This window comes from Salmo trutta, chromosome 1, assembly GCF_901001165.1.
Source record: "Salmo trutta chromosome 1, fSalTru1.1, whole genome shotgun sequence".
In the NCBI taxonomy this organism is placed as follows: domain Eukaryota; kingdom Metazoa; phylum Chordata; class Actinopteri; order Salmoniformes; family Salmonidae; genus Salmo; species Salmo trutta.
In genome coordinates, this window is record NC_042957.1 from 55,618,582 (window position 1) to 55,638,745 (window position 20,164).

Here is a 20,164-nt window from a genome sequence, read left to right on the forward strand (position 1 = left end):
GATCAAGACCTTGACTTTTCCAGCTACTCAGCATAACTCTGGGTGAGGAGGCGCAGGGGAAGGCACTGAGCTGGAATGGAATGAGTGGAGGGAGGGAAGGATGGCTCTGATGAAGAGCAAGCAGCCCTTGGTGTGCCTTTTAACGAGAGGGCCAGGCGTTGACAAGGACACGCCTTACTTCCTTCCTTTGTGCCTTCATTCTTGTCTCTGTGATGTCGGTTCTGAAAGCACCCTCTCTCCTCCCCCTTGTGTTATTCAGCCCGGGGGGGGTTCCGCTCCCATAGTAGGCCACTTCTGACTAAGCACCACCCTTCCTAGATGTCAGAGGTTGTTTTCTTAGCCTTGAATGACATGTTGGCTAGCCAGTGATCGTCAGGTTCGATAACATTTAGGGACTGTTGGAGCGATTAGTTTCCTTGTATTCCACGTGTCGCCTTCATTAATGTGTAACTCTGCATGAGTAACTACCAGAACGGCTAATCTCAATGTAGCCAACCTTCAATAGATGAGTCTGTTTGTACAGCTGAACAGTATTTAACGTGACGAGACATGGGGAGGCCTTGCAGCTGCACAGTACTGAGGTTCAGGCTTAGTGGCGTCCCAGGTTGAGTGACTTTGGTGGCCAGACGGAAAGCTGTGGACTTTGGTGGCCAGACAGAAGGCTGTGGACTTTGGTGGCCAGACAGAAGGCTGTGGACTTTGGTGGCCAGACAGAAGGCTGTGGACTTTGGTGGCCAGACAGAAGGCTGTGGACTTTGGTGGCCAGACAGAAGGCTGTGGACTTTGGTGGCCAGACAGAAGGCTGTGGACTTTGGTGGGGACTCTGAGTCATAATAAAATACGTAGGTCTACCCAGTGTTCTCTTAATGCCATAGACATTGGCAACGGCTGACCATCACACTTCAGGTTCGCCTTCACCTTTCAATGTAGAGCACCTTCCATAGAATGGCTATGGAAAGAATAGATGTGCTTCTAAATGTAGCCCTGTGCTGCTCTCAGGAGATGGATGGAGGAGATGCGTCACTGACTAATCTGTGTCAAGACGACGTGTGTAGGACAGCACAGGCCTCTCTGCTCCCTCCCTCCCCAGGGCCGTCCAAAACGGCTGCATGCTCTCCTTTTTCAAGTCTCATTTTATCATTGTTATTTCTGTTCAATATCATTGGGTTATATTCCTATCCTGCTGGCTTATCCATGTCTTGCTGGTAGACAATGCAAGCTAAACTCTCTGGCTCCCATCCTGCTTCCACTCAACAGATGGCCTGTGTATGTTTTGAGCTGCCTGTTTTGAGTTTGTTTTCATGTAGGCTACATGTTTTCTTTTCTTCTTCATGCTGCACGCCCACGTTAGCCTCGCTGACACTTGATAAGAATCAATCCCAGAGCGTTGGTGTGTTGAGGCTGTACTCCCTACTGCTTATTGTTTTCCTGCTTGGCAAAAACACAGTTAACTATTGCAGTCAGGCATTAACTGTGTTAGGTCTGCATGGAACTGACTAGACGCCCCTTGGTGTGGTTGCTGGTTGTTTGCCTAAAGTTGCAGATAGTTAGGCTCTGCCACAGTCAAGGGACTGTCTGAAGGCCACTGGCTTCACCACTGCACAGTAACTGTTATACTGTACAGCCTGTGGGTGCATTACCAGGGATAGGTGATGTTGATGTATCGTGAGTGTTTTTATGGGCTCGAACACACCAATAGCGTTTGCCTGCTGAGAGTACTTTGCAACCCCAAAAAATATTTTACATGTAGAATGGCGCAAAAATGTAATCAGTCAGACATTAACAGCGTGCTGAACAATTGGTAGAGGAACGGGAGAACAGGAATAGAGGCAGAAAGACTGGAAGGAAAGACCAGGAGAGACTGATGGTGATAAGAGGAAAGAAATGTGCAGCATTCCTTTGCTCTCTGTCTCTGATAGTGTCAGTATGGGAGGAATGTGACCCTGGAAGACTGGATAAACAGAGGGGGGTGGGGAGAGGGAGACTGAAGCTGACCGAGAGGAGTCTGGGGGGACTCATTGTGGGGTACCTCACTCTAAAGCAGGAAACTGGGAAGTAAGGGTTGAGAAACAGAGTTGTGAAAGGGGAGTGTAGTGATGGAAGTCAGCTGTAGAGCTCTGAGGGAGAGGGAATGGTGCTACAGTCCTGGTTCCCTTCCTGGTTCCCTTCCTGGTTCCCTGACTTAGATCAGGGTTAATGTGCCATTTTAGTATTTCTCATAACCCTCTCTCTGTCAGCAATGGCCATATCCAATGCAGTACAGCCTTTTTTCAATACATTCTCAAACATCTACTCTCCCTAGCCTTTGTGTGCAGTAGACTGCATTGCCCCCAGTGTAGGTTAACATGCCTATAAAATAACTTTTCCCTATTCTACAGCAGGTAAACCTCACATTCAATGATGTTGCTATTTCGTAAGAATAGCTTTCTGATGGCAGGCACTGTAGGAGAACTTGCCACCTGTAACCCCCCCTCCCCCCCTCCCCAAGATTTCACAAATTGCATTTCCAAATTATCCAAGCAGAAACTCTGCCAACAAACAAAGCTCAAAAGTAAAGTGGAAAAATATCCCAAACTTCTAACTTTTTTGAGTGTTTTGCAAAGTTGAATATGTAAACAAAACAGAGCCATTTGTTGTAAAATGTCAACTTTTATTTCTACCCTAGGGAGTAAAGGAAAGTTTTAGGCTAACGACCCTGGCGGTGGAGGGAAAGCGCAACGCTCCCGTTGTTGGAATGTTCAGATAATGGCCTTCCCTTTTCTCTATACCTCTGTGTTTAGCTAAACGTTATGAAACACCCTTCCCTCACCCCACTGGATTCTGGTAATACTTGTCTAGTCTCTCCATGTGGGTTACACCATGGAACTGACTTCAATGACTTAGATGTTGTTCATGAGCTGTGAGCCGGTCCTGTTTGAGCCTGCAAGCAATATCTCTCACCTCTAGCATTGTGGTTGTTTTACACAAGCTTTGTAAACAAGATTCAAGACTGAACATTGTGTTTAGGCCTTTAACCCAATTTTTTGGGGGGTGGGAATATTATTTAAACTTTTAGTCCCTTGAATCTTCAACTTTTTGTTGTTGAACATTGGAGGATCCTCAGGCCTCATTATGTACAACAGTCTATTAACCTCCCACTCTGACGTGCTCCTCGTCCCTAGAAACCGAACGTTGCGAAACACATTGTTTTTGAAGATTTTCCTCCAAGTATGTAATCAACGAATTCGTTCCCAAAACCACATATTTAAATGAGATGGTCAGCACATGTTGCACATTACTGTGAATATATAGTTGAAGTCAGAAGTTTACATACACCTTAGCCAAATGCATTCAAACCCAGGTTTTGACAATTCTTGACATTTAATCCTAGTAAAAATGTCCTTTCTTAGGTCAGTTAGGATCCCCACTTTTTATTTTAAGAATGTGAAATGTCAGAATAATAGGAGTGATTTATTTCAGCTTTTATTTCTTTCATCACTTTCCTAGTGGATCAGAAGTTTACATAAACTCAATTAGTATTTGGTAACATTGCCTTTAAATTGTTTCACTTGGGTCAAACGTTTCAGGTAGCCTTCCACATGCTTCCCACAATAAGTTGGGTGAATTTTGCCCCATTCCTCCTGACAGAGCTTGTGTAACTGAGTCAGGTTTGTAGGCCTCCTTGCTCGCACACGCTTTCTCAGTTCTGCCCACAAATGTTCTATGGGATTGAGGTCAGGGCTTTGTGATGGCCACTCCAATACCTTGACTTTGTTGTCCTTAAGCCATTTTGCCACAACTTTGGAAGTATGCTTGAGGTCATTGTCCATCTGGAAGACCCATTTGCGCCCAAGCTTTAACTTCCTGACTAATGTTTTGAGATGTTGCTTCAATATATCCACATAATTTGGCATCATCATGATGCCATCTATTTTGAAGTGCACCAGTCCGTCCTGCAGCAAAGCACCCCCACAACATGATGCTGCCACCCCCGTGCTTCACGGTTGGGATGGTGTTTTTTGGCTTGCAAGCCTCCCCCTTTTTCCTCCCAACATAACGATGGTCATTATGGCCAAACAGTTCTATTTTTGTGTCATCAGACCAGTGTACTTTTGAGAAATGTTCTATCTTTGTACCCATGTGTAGTTGCAAATCGTACTCTGGCATTTTATGGCGGTTTTGGAGCAGTGGCTTCTTCCTTGCTGAGGGCCTTTTAGGTTATGTCGATATAGGTTATGTTTTACTGTGGATATAGTTACTTTTGTACTAGTTTCCTCCATCTTCACAAGGTCCTTTGCTGTTGTTTTGGGATTGATTTGCACTTTTCGTACCAAAGTACGTTCATCTCTAGGAGACAGAACGTGTCTCCTTCCTGTGCGGTATGATGGCTGCGTGGCCCCATGGTGTTACTTGCGTACTATTGTTTGTACAGATGAACGTGGTACCTTCAGGCGTTTGGAAATTGCTCCCGAGGATGAACCACACTTGTGGAGGTCTACAATTGTTTTTCTGAGGTCTTGGCTGATTTCTTTTGATTTTCCCATGATGTCAAGCAAAGAGGCACTGAGTTTGAAGGTAGGCCTTGAAATACATCCACAGGTATGCCTCCAATTGACTCAAATGATGTCAATTAGCCTATCAGAAGCTAAAGCCATGACATCATTTTCTGAAATTTTCCAAGCTGTTTAAAGGCCCAATTATCGTATGTAAACTTCTGACCCCCTGGAATTGTGATACAATGAATTATAAGTGAAATAATCTGTCTGTAAACAATTGTTGGAAAAATGACTTGTGTCATGCACAAAGATGTCCTAACCGACTTGCCAAAACTATAGTTTGTTAACAAGAAATTTGGAGTGGTTGGAAAAACAAATTTTAATGACTCCAATCTAAGTGTATGTAAACTTCCGACTTCAACTGAGTTTTACAGCACTGTAAGTTACGATAAAAAAAATGTTTTAGAGACCTTCTTGGCTGGAAAGGGAGTGCGCCCTTTTTTAATTTGATTTAGCATCCGTGGCGGTTGCCTGAAACGTGGGGCCTCGTTGAGAATAGTGTTTTATGTTGACCTAACCTGAGCACTCCATGTTGTAGAGGAAACATTGGTGACCCCGGCATTCCCCGGACATTACATCAAGACAAACAGCCAGGGACCAGACCTCTTTGACAGACATCAACTCACAACCCAACAAACCTTCTGGGCAGTGGCTGTCTTTAGCTCAGAACAATCCCATGGGTATTGCGGATATAGATTGACGTGAGGGTGAAATTAAATTTCATGACCACATTCTTGTTTTGGGGATGGATAATGCTTTGTAGTTTAAGGGAAGTCTTTGTTTACTTGGCTCCAGTATATGTCAGGACTGTTGCTCATTTACATCAGGTTTGTTTGTTGGTTGCGGTCTAACTAAATAGAATTGATACTACAACTAAATGCTCGATTTCCTAGCCCTAACCAACTTCTGGGTCTCTTTCCACAGCAACCATGGCGACAGACGCAGACAAGTTCCTGTACGTGGACCGCAACATGGTCAACAACCCTCTGGCCCAGGCAGACTGGGCCACCAAGAAGCTGGTGTGGGTGCCGTCGGAGCGGCTGGGCTTCGAGGCGGGATCTGTGAAGGAGGAGCGAGGTGAAGAGTGCCTGGTGGAGCTGGCAGACTCTGGCAAGAAGGTGAAAGTCAACAAGGATGACATCCAGAAGATGAACCCGCCCAAGTTCAGCAAGGTGGAAGACATGGCTGAGCTCACCTGCCTGAACGAGGCCTCGGTGCTGCACAACCTCAAGGAGAGATATTACTCTGGCCTCATCTACGTGAGTATTATACACCAGGCACACACTGAACTGAAGGACACATTCCCAGCCTGTAGAACCTGAAGGAGAAAGTCTGATACTACAGCACATTGAAGGACCTCACCTCATTGTATGGTACACGTGTCAATCATTACTCTGTGTTAATGTGAACACTCCTGACTCACTCTTGCCCCCCTCATACAAGAGCTGATAATGTTAGACTTTTTTTTTTAGATGTTATCCAAGGTCTTGCTTAATGCTGGTTACGAAAGCACTATTTTCTCATGTCACAACTTGGCCTGGTTCCAAACCAGGTGGTCCTCCTTCCTAGCCTCATTATCCCCATTAAGCCTATTGTCAGATGACCCATTGTGTGCAGGTTGCCACCCCAAACGAAAGGCTGTAATGTTTACCAAACATACAAGTATGTTCAGTCCTCCCTTTCTGGCTCCCTTCCTTTTCTTACTCTCTCCTGTGTTTGGAGTACTGCTGTAAACAGGAATCTGCAGGGAACAATACTTTCCTGAGGGGGGGTGGAAGAGGGACACAATGGGGGGGGTGGAGAGTAAAGCTGTTTAGAGTTGCGTTTCAGGTGGAGCTGGAAATTAAATGAATATGGAATGTAAATCGTGCTCCAATTATTGTTCCCCCCTAATGCCATTTATCCCCCCATAATGCCATTTATCCCTCTGTCCACGACGGAGTGCTTTGGTGCCTGCTACACTGGGCTTTGAGCCGGTCAAGTCAACACACCCTGGTCCTCTTGGGGTTTGGGTCTTGCCGTGTTGCGCGCCACTGAACCGGGTACCCTTCTGAAAACCCCCCTCTTGGGAGAGGCAGAGACAACTACCAGACCAGAAGCAAGGGCACGGAGCAATGGGGAGGGGAAGACAGGAATGTAGCTGAGAGGGAAGGAGACAGAAATATGGAGGGCGGATGAACATAAATGAAGTGGGGAGGAGAGATGCTCCAGATGCCCATACCAAGATGAGGGGAGGCTTTAGAGGGGTATAATGAAAGGGACGGGGGTGGGGTGAAATCACCTCGGATGATGTCACTGTTTGGTAGAAGCTCTTGGTGATTGTGAAACATGACTGATCAAGCCCAGCCTCTGGCTGAAGTCAGGGAGGGAGATTGGGAAATAAAGTATGGAGCTGGTGTTGATGAGAGACTTGGAGAGGGTTAGATTCAGAAGATAATGTTCACTGGTGTTGACGAGAGACTTGGAGAGAGTTAGATTCAGAAGATAATGTTCACTGGTGTTGACGAGAGACTTGGAGAGGGTTAGATTCAGAAGATAATGTTCACTGGTGTTGACGAGAGACTTGGAGAGAGTTAGATTCAGAAGATAATGTTCACTGGTGTTGACGAGAGACTTGGAGAGGGTTAGATTCAGAAGATAATGTTCACTGGTGTTGACGAGAGACTTGGAGAGAGTTAGATTCAGAAGATAATGTTCACTATGATTTCCCCATTCACATCTGTCCAGTCTTGTTCTCGCCTGTAGACCATCAGAGTGATCGAATATGCAGTCAGTTTAAACTATTACATTGGCAGGTCAGAGTGATTCTACTGCAATCTCTCGCTAAGATCGACAGTGGAATTTTAATTGAAATGTTATCTCTAGACTAGCCAAAATCCAATGTAAGAAGGCCAGTTAAGTCCGACTGTATAATCCCTAGTGTTCTTGGTTCAGGCCATGGATAGAGGAGAGCATGTATGTTCAGTAGCTATTATTAATAAGCATTTCTCTTTGTATCACAGACATACTCCGGGCTCTTCTGTGTGGTCATAAACCCCTATAAGAATCTGCCCATCTACTCAGAAGAGATTGTGGATATGTACAAGGGCAAGAAGAGGCATGAAATGCCCCCCCATATATACGCCATCACTGACACGGCCTACAGGAGCATGATGCAGGGTAAGCGAAGGTCCTTGTTATACCACATTGTAGTAAGTAACCTCTCATATGTATTCAGATGAGACTAATGAGTAAAACGGTTGTTGGTAGTATTTTTAACATCCATGTTTACTAAGATTTGTCTAGAAGATATGAATCGGTTTAGACTCCTCCCAGGCACACTTGGCTCTGAAAGTCTGCATTTAAGTAGTGAAGCATTAGCCTCGATTTCTGAGGGTTCCTGCCTTCCATAACCAAGGAAAGGCCATTAGTCAGTCTGTAAGGGGATGTAGGCTACATACAGTACTTTCTCAGTACTCTATCCCAGACCCATTATCTTGATGTGCTGTCAGGCTGTCCATTCACTCTCTTGTCTTGTTAGTCCATGGTTGGCCCCCATTGAAGTAAAGGGAGTCATTTAACTTTAGAAGAGAGGGAGGGAGTTAGCGTGCAGTATGGGGATGGTTAATTGGCTTGTTGGTTAAAAGGCATCACCCTTTCCATTCACAGGAAGCCGGATATTGATTTCCTGTGTGACCAATGCGCTTCCTGTTTCAGAGACAAAAATGTGGTGCATGTGCTCCTGAGATAGCAAATACACACTGTAGAATTCACATTTTATATAAAGCCAGCTGGCAACAACATACTTCAGTTGTTCTGACAATGGAACTGAAGTTCCTTTGCACCACAAGCACCCATGATGGGCTGCAAGTAAAAGCAGAAGCTATTGTCACTATTGAATTCAACTGTCCCCTCATGTTGTTCAATCTAACTTAATGCATGTAATATGTACCTTTTAAAAAAAAAAAAAAAAATCTTGTCCCCACCTCTTTTCACAGACCGTGAAGACCAGTCCATTCTTTGCACGTGAGTCTTGAGCACAAAACCCTATGAACAGCAAATCTTGGTCTCTCAACATGACCTTGAAATATCACGGTGTTTGTTGTGTGATATTGCTGACGACTGATTAAGGAAGTCACTTTTTTGCTTCTGTCCTCCTCTCTTCCTCCTTTTCTCTTCCACAGAGGAGAGTCTGGTGCTGGGAAGACGGAGAACACCAAGAAGGTCATTCAGTATCTGGCCCACGTGGCCTCTTCCCACAAGACCAAGAAAGACCAGGTCAGTCCTCATCTACTCTACTATTCTCTCTCATAATTCCCTCTGATCTTCTCCCTCTACTCTCCTTCCTATTCCTTTTTTTTCTCTTTCTCTTCACCATGCTCTCACTCTCCACTCTCTGACGTGGGCCTGGTTTCCTGTGGTCCTTTATCAGCTCGGAACCAGACTTTCCCGAGTCCTCAATGCTCAACCACTTGTACTGTGATTGTATGTGTGTTTGAGAAATAGTGGTGCCAGTGGTACTTAACATTACATCATTGTCAAGCCATCACCATATTGTTCCAGGTCTTGGATAGGTGCTGCTTCTACATCAGTCACACTGCTCTATGGTGCCATAGAGGACCTCTAAATAAGGGTTGGCCAGTCTTGGTTCTTTAAGACTGACCGTAGCACTGCAGGATGTAGATTAAACTCTCTTGTTAGCTGGTTCATAGTGTGATATCTAAACCACAGTGGACTGAATATATTATTCCTTTTGTTGACATTTCTCCTCCAGCGGCTGAGCTGAATCAAAGTGACCTCCGGTCAACTCTAAAGCCATGAGAGAAATGTAACCCTGCAGTGCTGTAGTTGGCCACCCCTGTGATAGATGTAGCTGTGACTACAGGGTTCAAGAGGACCAGTCCTTTCTGAAAGCAGACCAGTATCTGTATCTATCATTCCTTTGAGGTTGTGTGTTTCTCTTTTCCCATCAACAGACCAGCTCGTTCCTGTCACATGTGAGTTACCCCCCCACCCCCTTCCTTCCTCTCCCATCACATCTCTGGATCTCCTCCTCCACACCCTTCCTCCTTCTCCCTGGCTCTTGCGGTGTCTCTCCCTCCTCCCCCGTGCTGCTGGAGCGTGCTCTGTGCTGGGCTAGTGGGTCACTTGGAAGTGTAGGCCACATGTCCAGAGGAAGGAATGTTCTTTATTAAAGGGGAAATTGCCATTTGAATTCAGCCAGACAAAACTCAGAGCACATCCCTTTTTGTATTGTTGATTTGATCTTCTTTAAATACTACGTTTAAAGACGTTTAATGAGTAAACAGCTCTGCAGTTTGACAAGTCTGGCTGAATTTTGCGTAACGCTGTTGATCCTTTGTTTTCCCCCTGGTGGTTCCAGAAGTGTGCTTGATGTGTTTACCTGTGTGTGAGACGACATCATGTCTGCTTGCTGTGTGTGTGTGTGTTCCAGTGTGTTTGTTCAGAGATCTGGTCAACGTTCTCTCACAGTTCCCCCTCCATTTCTCACTTTGTCCACACCATTTTAAAGATCTCTGGACAAACTCACTGAGTTGCTGTGTGCGTTGATGCCAGTGGACTAATTGTATAAGTGTGTGTTGGTTCACTGGGGATGCTTCATACCAGTGATCATATCCATTATTCCCTGCTCCTTATTACTGTTTAAAGCCTGATAGTGGTGTAATGTATAGGATTAGTTAGGGATTGGTTTTAAACTAAGATTGTCCTTGAAGATTCAGGAAAAAGGTTCAGCGAGCTCCTCAGATTGATAACATTGACAAAGCCACTATAGCAGCTACATTTTTACATTTGAGTCATTTTAGCAGACACTCTTATCCAGGAAGAGTTACAGGAGCAATTAGGGTTAGTTCCTTGCGCAAGGGCACACTGACAGATGTTACACCTAGTCGCCTCGGGGATTCGAACCAGCAACCTTTCGGTTACTGGCCAACCTCTTAACTGCTAGGCTATGCAAGAATATTAGTGTGAGTCTATTTTTATTGGGTGGATTGAAGTGATTTCCACCCAATATGTGCCAAGCTCCTCACATGTTGACACAGCCTCAGCTGTAGCAGACTCTTGAAGGTTATCAGTAGGCTTTCCTGTCCATGTATAGATCCTTTTTCAAATTGGAATTCACTGTAGTATTACAAGTGGCATTTTAGATGGAGTCATGTGCATGGATTTACCTGTACAACAACAGTCTGAAGTAGAGCTCAGTGTGAACTATGTGCAGATTTCTGGCTGTAGGGGGTTGTGTATACTTAATGTCAGTGTAGTGAACCTTGACAGTTCTCTGCATGGGGTCTGGGGGCTACTCTGGGTGAAGGGTTACTGATGAGGGCCACAGGGTCGTCCATTGGGTGTCAAGGTGTGGGCACTAACACTGCGCTGTGTGGGGTATTGTGTACTTGTGTATGTTTCCGTGTGTGGTGATATTCAATGGTCTGCATGCAGTTTGTTTTATTTTCTCCATAAGTAAGGTAATGCAGTTGTGTGAATTCTTATGACTTATGGTTAAATGATGGACTTGGGTGTGAAAAGGGAACATCCAAACACAAATCAAATGTTCAAACAACTGAAATCCTCACAATGGAGTGAAACTAGAGTAAATTAAAAGCAGATGTCTAGTTCTCACAATGCATGACTATGAATCATCCATTGGAATCACCAACGGTATTCAGTTTGATCCCACTGCTGAGAAATGAGAAATGGCATGTCCTGTTAGTGTCACTATAGAATTTGCACTAATCTAGATGTCCTCATAAGGAGGTGGTGGCTTAAAGAATCTAATGGGATAAAGTCATTGGTTGATGGAGAGGTTCTGTTTGTCCTCTAGGGTGAGCTGGAGAAGCAGCTGCTGCAAGCTAACCCCATCCTGGAGGCCTTTGGAAACGGCAAGACTGTCAAGAACGACAACTCCTCCCGATTCGTAAGACCTTTTTAAAATCTCTTAGTGATGCTTGTGGTTTGACTTCAATGTATTTATTTTTTCTGTTGGACAAGTATTTCCTGCTTCCTTAGTAATTCACTATGTTCTCTCTCTCCCAGGGAAAATTCATCAGGATTAACTTCGACGTCAACGGATACATCGTGGGGGCCAACATTGAAACCTGTATCCTTCATACTATGTTAATCACAATGAAATTCACTCCCTCATTTGAAATATACAGTAGTTTGGGGTCCTGAGTGGCGCAGCGGTCTAAGGCACTGCATCTCAGTCCTAGAGGCGTCACTACAGACACCCTAGTTCAAATCCAGGCTGTTTCATAACCGGCCGTGATTGGAAGTCCCATAGGGCGGCGCACAATTGGCCCAACGTCATCCAGGCTAGGGTTTGGCCGGTGTAGGCCGTCGCTGTAAATAAGAATTTGTTAAATAAAAATTCTCGGCTATAGATTGAAGTGTAGTTTAACTCCAGACACCTCTCTGTTAGTCTTTACAGTAATCTAGACAAGTAATTCACACACACTTGCCCCGGCCAGCAGAAGCTCACAATCCAGTCTGAATGAGTGGCTCCTTGACGGTCTGACCACCAGACCTGCTGGAGAAGTCCCGTGCCATCCGCCAGGCCAAAGACGAGAGGACCTTCCATGTCTTCTATTACATGCTCACTGGTGCTGGAGACAAACTGCGCTGTAAGCCTCCTTCGTTATCACCTTTATCAAGTACAGCTAACTGTTCATATCAGATGTAATAACTCTGTGCTCCCCTCAGCCGAGCTGTGTCTGGAGGGCTACAACAACTACCGCTTCCTGGTCAATGGAAACGTGACCATCCCTGGCCAGCAGGATAAGGACCTGTTCACCGAGACCCTGGAGGCCTTCAGGATCATGGGCATTCCAGAGGACGAACAGATTGGTGAGTGGGAGGACGGGACACTACCCTCTCACTGGTTTATTTTGGGGCGGCATGACTCTAACCTCTGGTCTCCTCATGCAGGTCTGCTGAAGGTGGTGTCTTCCGTGCTCCAGCTGGGCAACATGAGCTTTAAGAAGGAGCGCCATTCAGACCAGGCCTCCATGCCTGACGACACGGGTACAGCAAACCTTTCTGCTGGTTTGATCCTAAAAGGAGATCCTAGTATCTGTCAATTACACTCTACTGACCAGCAGATTATACACTTTTCAGTCCACCAGAATTATTTTTGGTTTCAAAGTCTAGTTCCATGCACTGCTGTAGGCATCAAACTGTTATTCCCTGGGGGGATCCCTCCCTCTCAACCCTATCATCTCTCTGTCCCCTGTCCCTCCCTGTCACAGCTGCTCAGAAGGTGTGCCACCTGATGGGCATGAGCGTGACAGACTTCACCCGTGCCATCCTGTCCCCTCGTATCAAGGTGGGCAGGGACTACGTGCAGAAGGCCCAGACCCAGGAACAGGCTGAGTTTGCAGTGGAGGCCCTGGCCAAGGCCACCTACGAGAGGATGTTCCGCTGGCTGGTGATGAGGATCAACAAGGCCCTGGACAAGACCAAGAGACAGGGAGCCTCCTTCATCGGCATCCTGGACATCGCTGGCTTTGAGATATTTGAGGTAAACTGGAGTGGGGGAAAGACCAAAGCGATTACATTGTCTTGAGTAAGACCCAGAGAGTATATTGGTTTCCTCTTCTCTCGCCATCTCCACTTATCTAGAAAGACAGAATTGCGGTGGATGCCTACAGGGAATCTGTCTTCACCTGTCTAGTTCTTTCACATCACTGCAGATTAGGAAAAGGGGACAAATAGACACTTGAGCCTCATAGTTTTTGTTCATGATGGTGAATGCACTTTCTGACCATTTCTTTCTCCTCTAGCTGAACTCATTTGAGCAGCTGTGCATCAACTACACCAACGAGAAGCTGCAGCAGCTGTTCAACCACACCATGTTCATCCTGGAGCAGGAGGAGTACCAGAGGGAGGGCATCGAGTGGAGCTTCATCGACTTCGGCCTGGACCTGCAGCCCTGCATCGACCTCATCGAGAAGCCTGTGAGTCTGACCCTTTGTATCTCCCTACCTTTAATCATGTACGGTATACTCACTTTCTCACTCCACCCTTCCCTGTATGTAACTCTGTTAACCTCTCACTTCCTACAGTCTCATCCCTTTCTCCCTATCCTCTCCCATATCTCTCTCCACCTGCCGCCTCCCTTTATCGCTTCCCCTCCCTCCATCTCTTTCAGTTCAGTCCCATGCTATGCTGTACCTCCAGGCTCCCTGGTCTCTCTGTAAGCCTTGTTCTCTGCTCTCCCTCAGGCTAGCCCCCCTGGTATCCTGGCCCTTTTGGATGAGGAGTGCTGGTTCCCCAAAGCCACTGACAAGAGCTTTGTGGAGAAGGTCCTGCAGGAGCAGGGCACCCACTCCAAGTTCCACAAGCCCAAGAAACTGAAAGATGAGGCCGACTTCTGCATCATTCACTATGCCGGGAAGGTAAAACGGACCAGTAATGAAGACGAAGTTTAGACTCTGCTTAAACTGTGTGCCCTTGGACATCATGTCCCAGGTAAACCTTGTTTAATACTATTGTCTATATGGCGTGCCGTCTCCTCAGGTGGACTACAAGGCTGACGAGTGGCTGATGAAGAACATGGACCCTCTGAACGACAACGTGGCCACGCTGCTCAACCAGTCCACTGACAAGTTTGTGTCTGAACTGTGGAAGGACGGTAAGTGCAGCCAATGATATGGATTTGGCAACCAGTAAGAAGAACAGACTTAAGTGGATTAACCTTCATGCTGGGAATTGCTGCTGTGTTTTCAGTGAAGGGTCTCTTCCTGTCTCTCATCCACTTTTCTCTCTCGTCTTGTAACCAATGTCTGGTGTCTGGACCTCTGTTCTTACCTGTTCACTCTGTTTTGGTTTCTATCCATCTGCTCCTCTGGCCCGTTTTCATCTGTTATTCTCCCTCTTACTGGGTCTCAGAGGTAAATGGGTCTCAGAGCCTATTTTTATCAGCCTTTTCTCCACTCAGATTCAGGTGACTTTATTTTTTTCATAATTTCAGTCTCCTTTATTTACTCCAATTCTGCTCATCCTTCTGTTCACACGAATATGAACCTTTCCCTCATCTCAGCATCAACTGCCTATGTTTTTATCCTGTGCTCATACCCTGTTTTCTCTGTGGCTCAATGTTGATTTATCAGATCTATTTTTACAAGGGGTTGTTTTGACCGCCCCGCCAGCTCTGTGTGCAGTGAGATCTACCACTTGTTGCTCTTTCATTGGACTCTCCCTCTCTCCCTCTGTGTAATAGTGTGGTTTGGGACCCCTGGTGTTACTCATGGGTACTGCAGCAATGGGTATATACTGCATGGGTTTGGTTCCGTCGTCACCAATAAAAACATGCCTACAAATGCACAGTTTGTCACAAACGTTGATTTCCACATAGTATATCGGTTCGCACCACACATTTGACATATTAAGATGGTCGCATAGTGTAAGTAGTTACGTGTGTGTGTGTACACACACACACACACACACACACACACACACACACACACACCCTTCACTCACTGCATCGAGTTGCGTCTCATTTTAGTGTGATTTTTTTTTTCCCCCCACGCTTCACTGGCATTTTGTGACCCCTCTCATTCCCCAAATCCCCCTTCCTACTGTATTTGTCCTCTGCATTGACCCAGTGTTGTGGTGTCACTGGTTTTGAACCCGTCAGTCATCTCTCTCGCCGTCCCCCATGGAGAGATGGGATTCCCCCATCGCCATTATACTCTGCTTCATGTGTTTTATGTTGTGGTTTGTTTTCACTGTGTGGAGTTTGCCTGGTTAGATATCCTCATGTGAAAGCCTCTTATCTCACGTCACCCCTTCTCCTCTCCTCTTTCTTCTCCCCGTCTTCCCCCCCTCTCAGTGGATCGTATCGTGGGCCTGGATAAGGTTGCAGGGATGTCTGAGATGCCCGGTGCCTTTAAGACCCGTAAGGGCATGTTCCGCACGGTGGGCCAGCTCTACAAGGAGCAGCTGTCCAAGCTCATGGCCACTCTGAGGAACACCAACCCCAACTTCGTCCGCTGCATCATCCCCAACCACGAGAAGAAGGTACCAGTAGATCAACTCCACCAGTGAAAACATCCTAACAATAGTTTCTCTCAAGATGCTGTCGAACACAGTACGCAACGGAGGCGCCCACAGCTTGTGCTAGTGGTGTTATCTTGGCAGCTTTGTTTTATTTACACATCTAAACATGTTCCCTTTCTTCCCTCCCTACAGGCTGGTAAGCTCGACCCCCACCTGGTTCTGGACCAGCTGAGGTGTAATGGTGTTCTGGAGGGGATCCGTATCTGCAGACAGGGCTTCCCCAACCGTATCGTCTTCCAGGAGTTCAGACAGAGGTACTGTACTCACTCCCATTGGCTGTATACAAATGTCTATTTTCACCAGTTCCCCAACTTAACCTCTTATTGTTCTTGCATCATGCTGTGTATGTTGCTTTTAGTGAGTTGAGTCCAACTGATGATCCCATGCATATATACCTTCTCTCTCTCTAAGGTATGAGATCCTCACTCCCAACTCCATCCCCAAGGGCTTCATGGATGGCAAACAGGCCTGTGTGCTCATGGTAAGAGAGAAGGGCATTATTATCTTGTTCTAGAACCTTGTCACTCATTGAGAATGAAGAGATGAATATTGTCAGTTTAGCTGATTGTATACCTCACCCTCCTTCTGGCAGATCAAAAGCCTGGAGCTGGATCCCAACCTGTTCAGGATTGGTCAGAGTAAGGTGTTCTTCAGGGCTGGAGTGCTGGCTCACCTGGAGGAGGAGAGAGACATGAAGATCACTGACGTCATCATCAGCTTCCAGGCCTGGTGCAGAGGCTACGTGGCCCGCAAGTAAGGAGACCCCCTGACTGTCATATGGCTGCAGTGGAAACGTTCTGATTCATGTCTTATAACTGTATTTAGAAGATACCAAAGTGTTTCTCGCGCTCTCTCTCCGCTTGCTCTGCAGGGCCTTTGCCAGGAGACAGCAGCAGCTGACCGCCATGAAGGTGATCCAGAGGAACTGTTCAGCCTACCTCAAACTCAGAAACTGGCAGTGGTGGAGACTCTTCACCAAGGTACACATTATACTTATGCTAATGTTGTTCCTATAGAATGCTAGTCGACTCAGCCAAACCCCGGGGGAATACTGGCGTACAACTGCCTTTCTCCTCTGAACTGTCCCTGTCCCCCAGGTCAAGCCCCTGCTGCAGGTGAGCAGGCAGGAGGAGGAGATGCAGGCCAAGGACGATGAGCTGAGCAAGGTGAAGGAGAGGCAGGAGTATGCTGAGATACAGCTGCAGGAGATGGAGGTCAAACAGCACCAGGTAAGATCGAGGCCCTCTATCACTGAAACAGCCCTGAAGTGACATGTTGATCATTTTATAATGAAACAATAATTGCTCAAGCTAACTTGAAAATGCATTCATGAACCCGTAACACCATATTGTGTCTGTCTCCCCCAGTTGAGTGCTGAGAAGCAGGCCCTGCAGGAGCAGCTGCAGGCTGAGACGGAGCTGTGTGCCGAGGCTGAGGAGATGAGAGCCCGTCTGGCCGCTAAGAAGCAGGAGCTGGAGGAGATCCTTCATGACCTGGAGGCCAGAGTGGAGGAGGAGGAGGAGAGAGCCACACATCTGCAGACAGAGAAGAAGAAGATGCAGCAGAACATCACGGTGAGGACACACAAACCAACACACACTTTGTGTGCAGCATGGCAGGTACACACTGTACTAACTCTTTCCCCTCGTGGGTGTGTGTATAGGACCTGGAGCAGCAGTTGGATGAGGAGGAGGCTGCCAGGCAGAGGCTGCAGCTGGAGAAGGTGACCACAGACTCCAAGCTGAAGAAGATCGAGGAGGACGTCATGGTTCTTGAAGACCAGAACAACAAGCTCATGAAGGTCCGTATACAACCAATGGGCAGACGGGTGTATGGATGGATAGAATTGTGTTGTGAACTCCTGGTTGTGTGGTGGGTGTCCCACAGGAGAAAAAGCTAATGGAGGAGCGTATCTCTGAGTTCACCTCTAACCTGACTGAGGAGGAGGAGAAGTCCAAGAGCCTTCAGAAACTCAAGAACAAACACGAGGCCATGATCACTGACCTAGAGGGTAGGTGGAGCGCACACACCATGTTGACCAAGTTGCTCTTATTTCCTCCTTAACACTCTCCTTCTCTATTAGACCGCCTGCGCAGGGAGGAGAAGGGTCGTCAGGAGCTGGAGAAGAACAGGCGTAAGCTGGAGGGAGACTCTACTGATCTCCTTGACCAGATAGCTGAGCTGCAGGCCCAGATCGCTGAGCTCCGCGCCCAGCTGGCTAAGAAGGAGGAGGAGCTACAGGCAGCCCTGGCCAGGTGGGATCTCTACAAGATCTCTGCAATCACATACAAAAATAGTGGCTTCAGTGTGATGACTCTGAACATTGGATTTTCATGGCATAATGAATGTTATAACACCCTCCATTTTCCCTCTCCTCCCCTCAGGATTGAGGAGGAGGCAGCCCAGAAGAACTTGGCCCAAAAGAAGATCCGGGAGATGGAAGCCCAGCTGTCTGAGCTGCAGGAGGACCTGGAGCTAGAGAGGACCGCACGCACCAAGGCTGAGAAGAACCGCAGGGACCTGGGAGAGGAGCTGGAGGCCCTCAAGACTGAGCTGGAGGACACACTGGACTCCACCGCTGCCCAGCAAGAGCTCAGGTACTGACACCCGTTTTCAGTGAAACTGCTTTATTGTGAAATAAGATGACACATAGTGGATGCTATTTAGATTCCTTCATGTTGACCTTCCAGAAACATTATTTCATGAGTTGATGACAATTCTCATAGACTCTAAAATTCTGTTATTTTCCTTGTTTCCCAGTATTTAGCTTAGCGCACAATCTGACAATTTCCAATTCCCTCTTTCCTTCGTTTCTTTACTTCTGTCTGTCAGGACAAAGCGTGAGACTGAGGTGAACCAGCTGAAGAAGGTTCTAGAGGATGAAGCCAAGGTCCACGAGCAGCAGGTGGTGGAGATGAGACTGAAACATAGCCAGGCCTTCGACCAGCTCAACGAGCAACTGGAGCAGGCCAAGAGAGTGAGTGAGATATATATATATATATATATTACACACACGCCCTCAAGAATTCCTGTGTATTACAGTATCTGTATGTGCGCTGACCCCTGGTGTTCTGTCCCCCCTCCCCTCCCCTAACAGAACAAGGTGTCGGTGGACAAGACTAAGCAGGCCCTGGAGAGTGAGCGTAATGAGCTGGCCATTGAGCTGCAGACCCTGATGCAGGGGAAGGGAGACTCTGAGCACCGCAGGAAGAAGGCTGAGGGCCAGGTCCAAGAGCTACAGGTCAAACATGGAGAGAGCGAGCGCCAGAGGATTGAGCTGGCAGAGAAAGTGGCCAAGATGCAGGTACAGTACCATTAATCTCCTTTCCGTTACGATTTGGAGAATGTGGCCTGTAACCTAGCTGTAAGGCCCATGTTGATGAATATTTTGGTTCTTGTGTTCTTCCCCAGGCTGAGTTGGAGACTGTCAATGGCTTGCTCAGTGAGGTGGAGGGTAAGTCCATCAAAGCGTCCAAGGACTGCTCTGCTGTGGAGTCTCAGATGCAGGATGTGCAGGTACAGTACTCCATAGACTACAACAGATCCAAGTATTCAATATTGTACTAGTTTTGTCATGGTTATCTGTAAAAGCTCAGTCATTAAGCTGCTATAACTGTGCTGGTCTTTCTCTTCTACCTACAGGAGCTTCTCCAGGAGGAGACTCGTCAGAAGCTGTCCATGGGCACTCGTCTGCGTCAGCTGGAGGATGAACAGAACTCTCTGAGAGAACAGCTGGAGGAGGAGGAGGAGGGCAAGAGGAACGTGGAGAAGCAGCTGCTCACCGTGCAGGCTCAGGTACACACACTTACAGCAACATACACCTTAAAATTGGATTGATGTAAATGTGCTCTTAGAATGTTTTTGTTCAACACATCATTAGAACCATAAACTGCACCACAGAATGTTTGAGTGACAGGTGCTGTCCCCCTATAGCTGGCAGAGATTAAGAAGAAGTCTGAGCAGGAGGCGGGCTGTCTGGAGAACGCGGAGGAGGGGAAGAAGAGGCTGCAGAGGGACCTGGAGGGGCTCGGCCAGCGGATGGAGGAGAAGTGCAGTGCCTTTGAGAAACTGGACAAGACCAAGACTCGTCTGCAGCAGGAGCTGGACGACATGGTGGTGGACCAAGACCACCTCAGACAGATCGTAACCAACCTGGAGAAGAAGCAGAAGAAGTTTGACCAGGTTAGTAGGAACACTAGCTAGGTTTCCATCCAATTGGTGACAGATTTTCATGCAAATATTAAAAAATCTGCATAAAAACAATATGCATTTTACCAGCAGAGATGTTTCCATCAAATTGACTTGTTGTGAATAAAAGGCTGTACGTGATGACGTAGTGCACATAAAATGACTTGTGGGTAAATTCCCATGTACCGAGGGGGAAAAAGAAAGTTACATTAAATGGGTTTCCATGGGATTTTCAACTCTAATGGTTTTGTCCTAATTTTTGGGGTGGCGTTCTATAAGGAATGTGCCCGCTCTGGCCTTGATACATGCGCTTTAGCCAACAGCTCGCAGATACAGTGCGGGTAAGCTACCTACAAAAGGTTATTCTGGACAGAATTAAGATTTTT

The 20,164-nt window shown here is 46.8% G+C and overlaps 1 protein-coding gene across 3 annotated transcripts in view; it reads left to right on the plus strand.

Annotated features, from left to right (window-relative positions):
* LOC115201436 (myosin-9) overlaps positions 1–20,164 on the plus strand; it is a 33,169-nt gene that overhangs the window by 7,592 nt on the left and 5,413 nt on the right. The window contains exons 1-31 of one of the 3 annotated variants that reach the window (XM_029765065.1): positions 580–842; positions 5,460–5,794; positions 7,538–7,694; positions 8,513–8,540; positions 8,699–8,792; positions 9,491–9,511; positions 11,356–11,448; positions 11,568–11,631; positions 12,056–12,154; positions 12,234–12,377; positions 12,459–12,554; positions 12,779–13,050; positions 13,313–13,486; positions 13,754–13,927; positions 14,049–14,163; positions 15,364–15,551; positions 15,723–15,844; positions 16,002–16,071; positions 16,183–16,343; positions 16,462–16,570; positions 16,688–16,819; positions 16,958–17,164; positions 17,254–17,391; positions 17,478–17,601; positions 17,674–17,845; positions 17,975–18,187; positions 18,423–18,567; positions 18,688–18,894; positions 19,002–19,106; positions 19,233–19,385; positions 19,524–19,772. In XM_029765065.1, coding sequence (XP_029620925.1) covers positions 5,465–5,794; positions 7,538–7,694; positions 8,513–8,540; positions 8,699–8,792; positions 9,491–9,511; positions 11,356–11,448; positions 11,568–11,631; positions 12,056–12,154; positions 12,234–12,377; positions 12,459–12,554; positions 12,779–13,050; positions 13,313–13,486; positions 13,754–13,927; positions 14,049–14,163; positions 15,364–15,551; positions 15,723–15,844; positions 16,002–16,071; positions 16,183–16,343; positions 16,462–16,570; positions 16,688–16,819; positions 16,958–17,164; positions 17,254–17,391; positions 17,478–17,601; positions 17,674–17,845; positions 17,975–18,187; positions 18,423–18,567; positions 18,688–18,894; positions 19,002–19,106; positions 19,233–19,385; positions 19,524–19,772 — 4,356 coding nt within the window. In that variant the 5' untranslated portion in view covers positions 580–842; positions 5,460–5,464. Of the gene's footprint in view, positions 1–579; positions 843–5,459; positions 5,795–7,537; positions 7,695–8,512; positions 8,541–8,698; positions 8,793–9,490; positions 9,512–11,355; positions 11,449–11,567; positions 11,632–12,055; positions 12,155–12,233; positions 12,378–12,458; positions 12,555–12,778; positions 13,051–13,312; positions 13,487–13,753; positions 13,928–14,048; positions 14,164–15,363; positions 15,552–15,722; positions 15,845–16,001; positions 16,072–16,182; positions 16,344–16,461; positions 16,571–16,687; positions 16,820–16,957; positions 17,165–17,253; positions 17,392–17,477; positions 17,602–17,673; positions 17,846–17,974; positions 18,188–18,422; positions 18,568–18,687; positions 18,895–19,001; positions 19,107–19,232; positions 19,386–19,523; positions 19,773–20,164 lie in introns of those variants that run through there. The other 2 variants (XM_029765057.1, XM_029765074.1) reach the window with 2 other exon arrangements.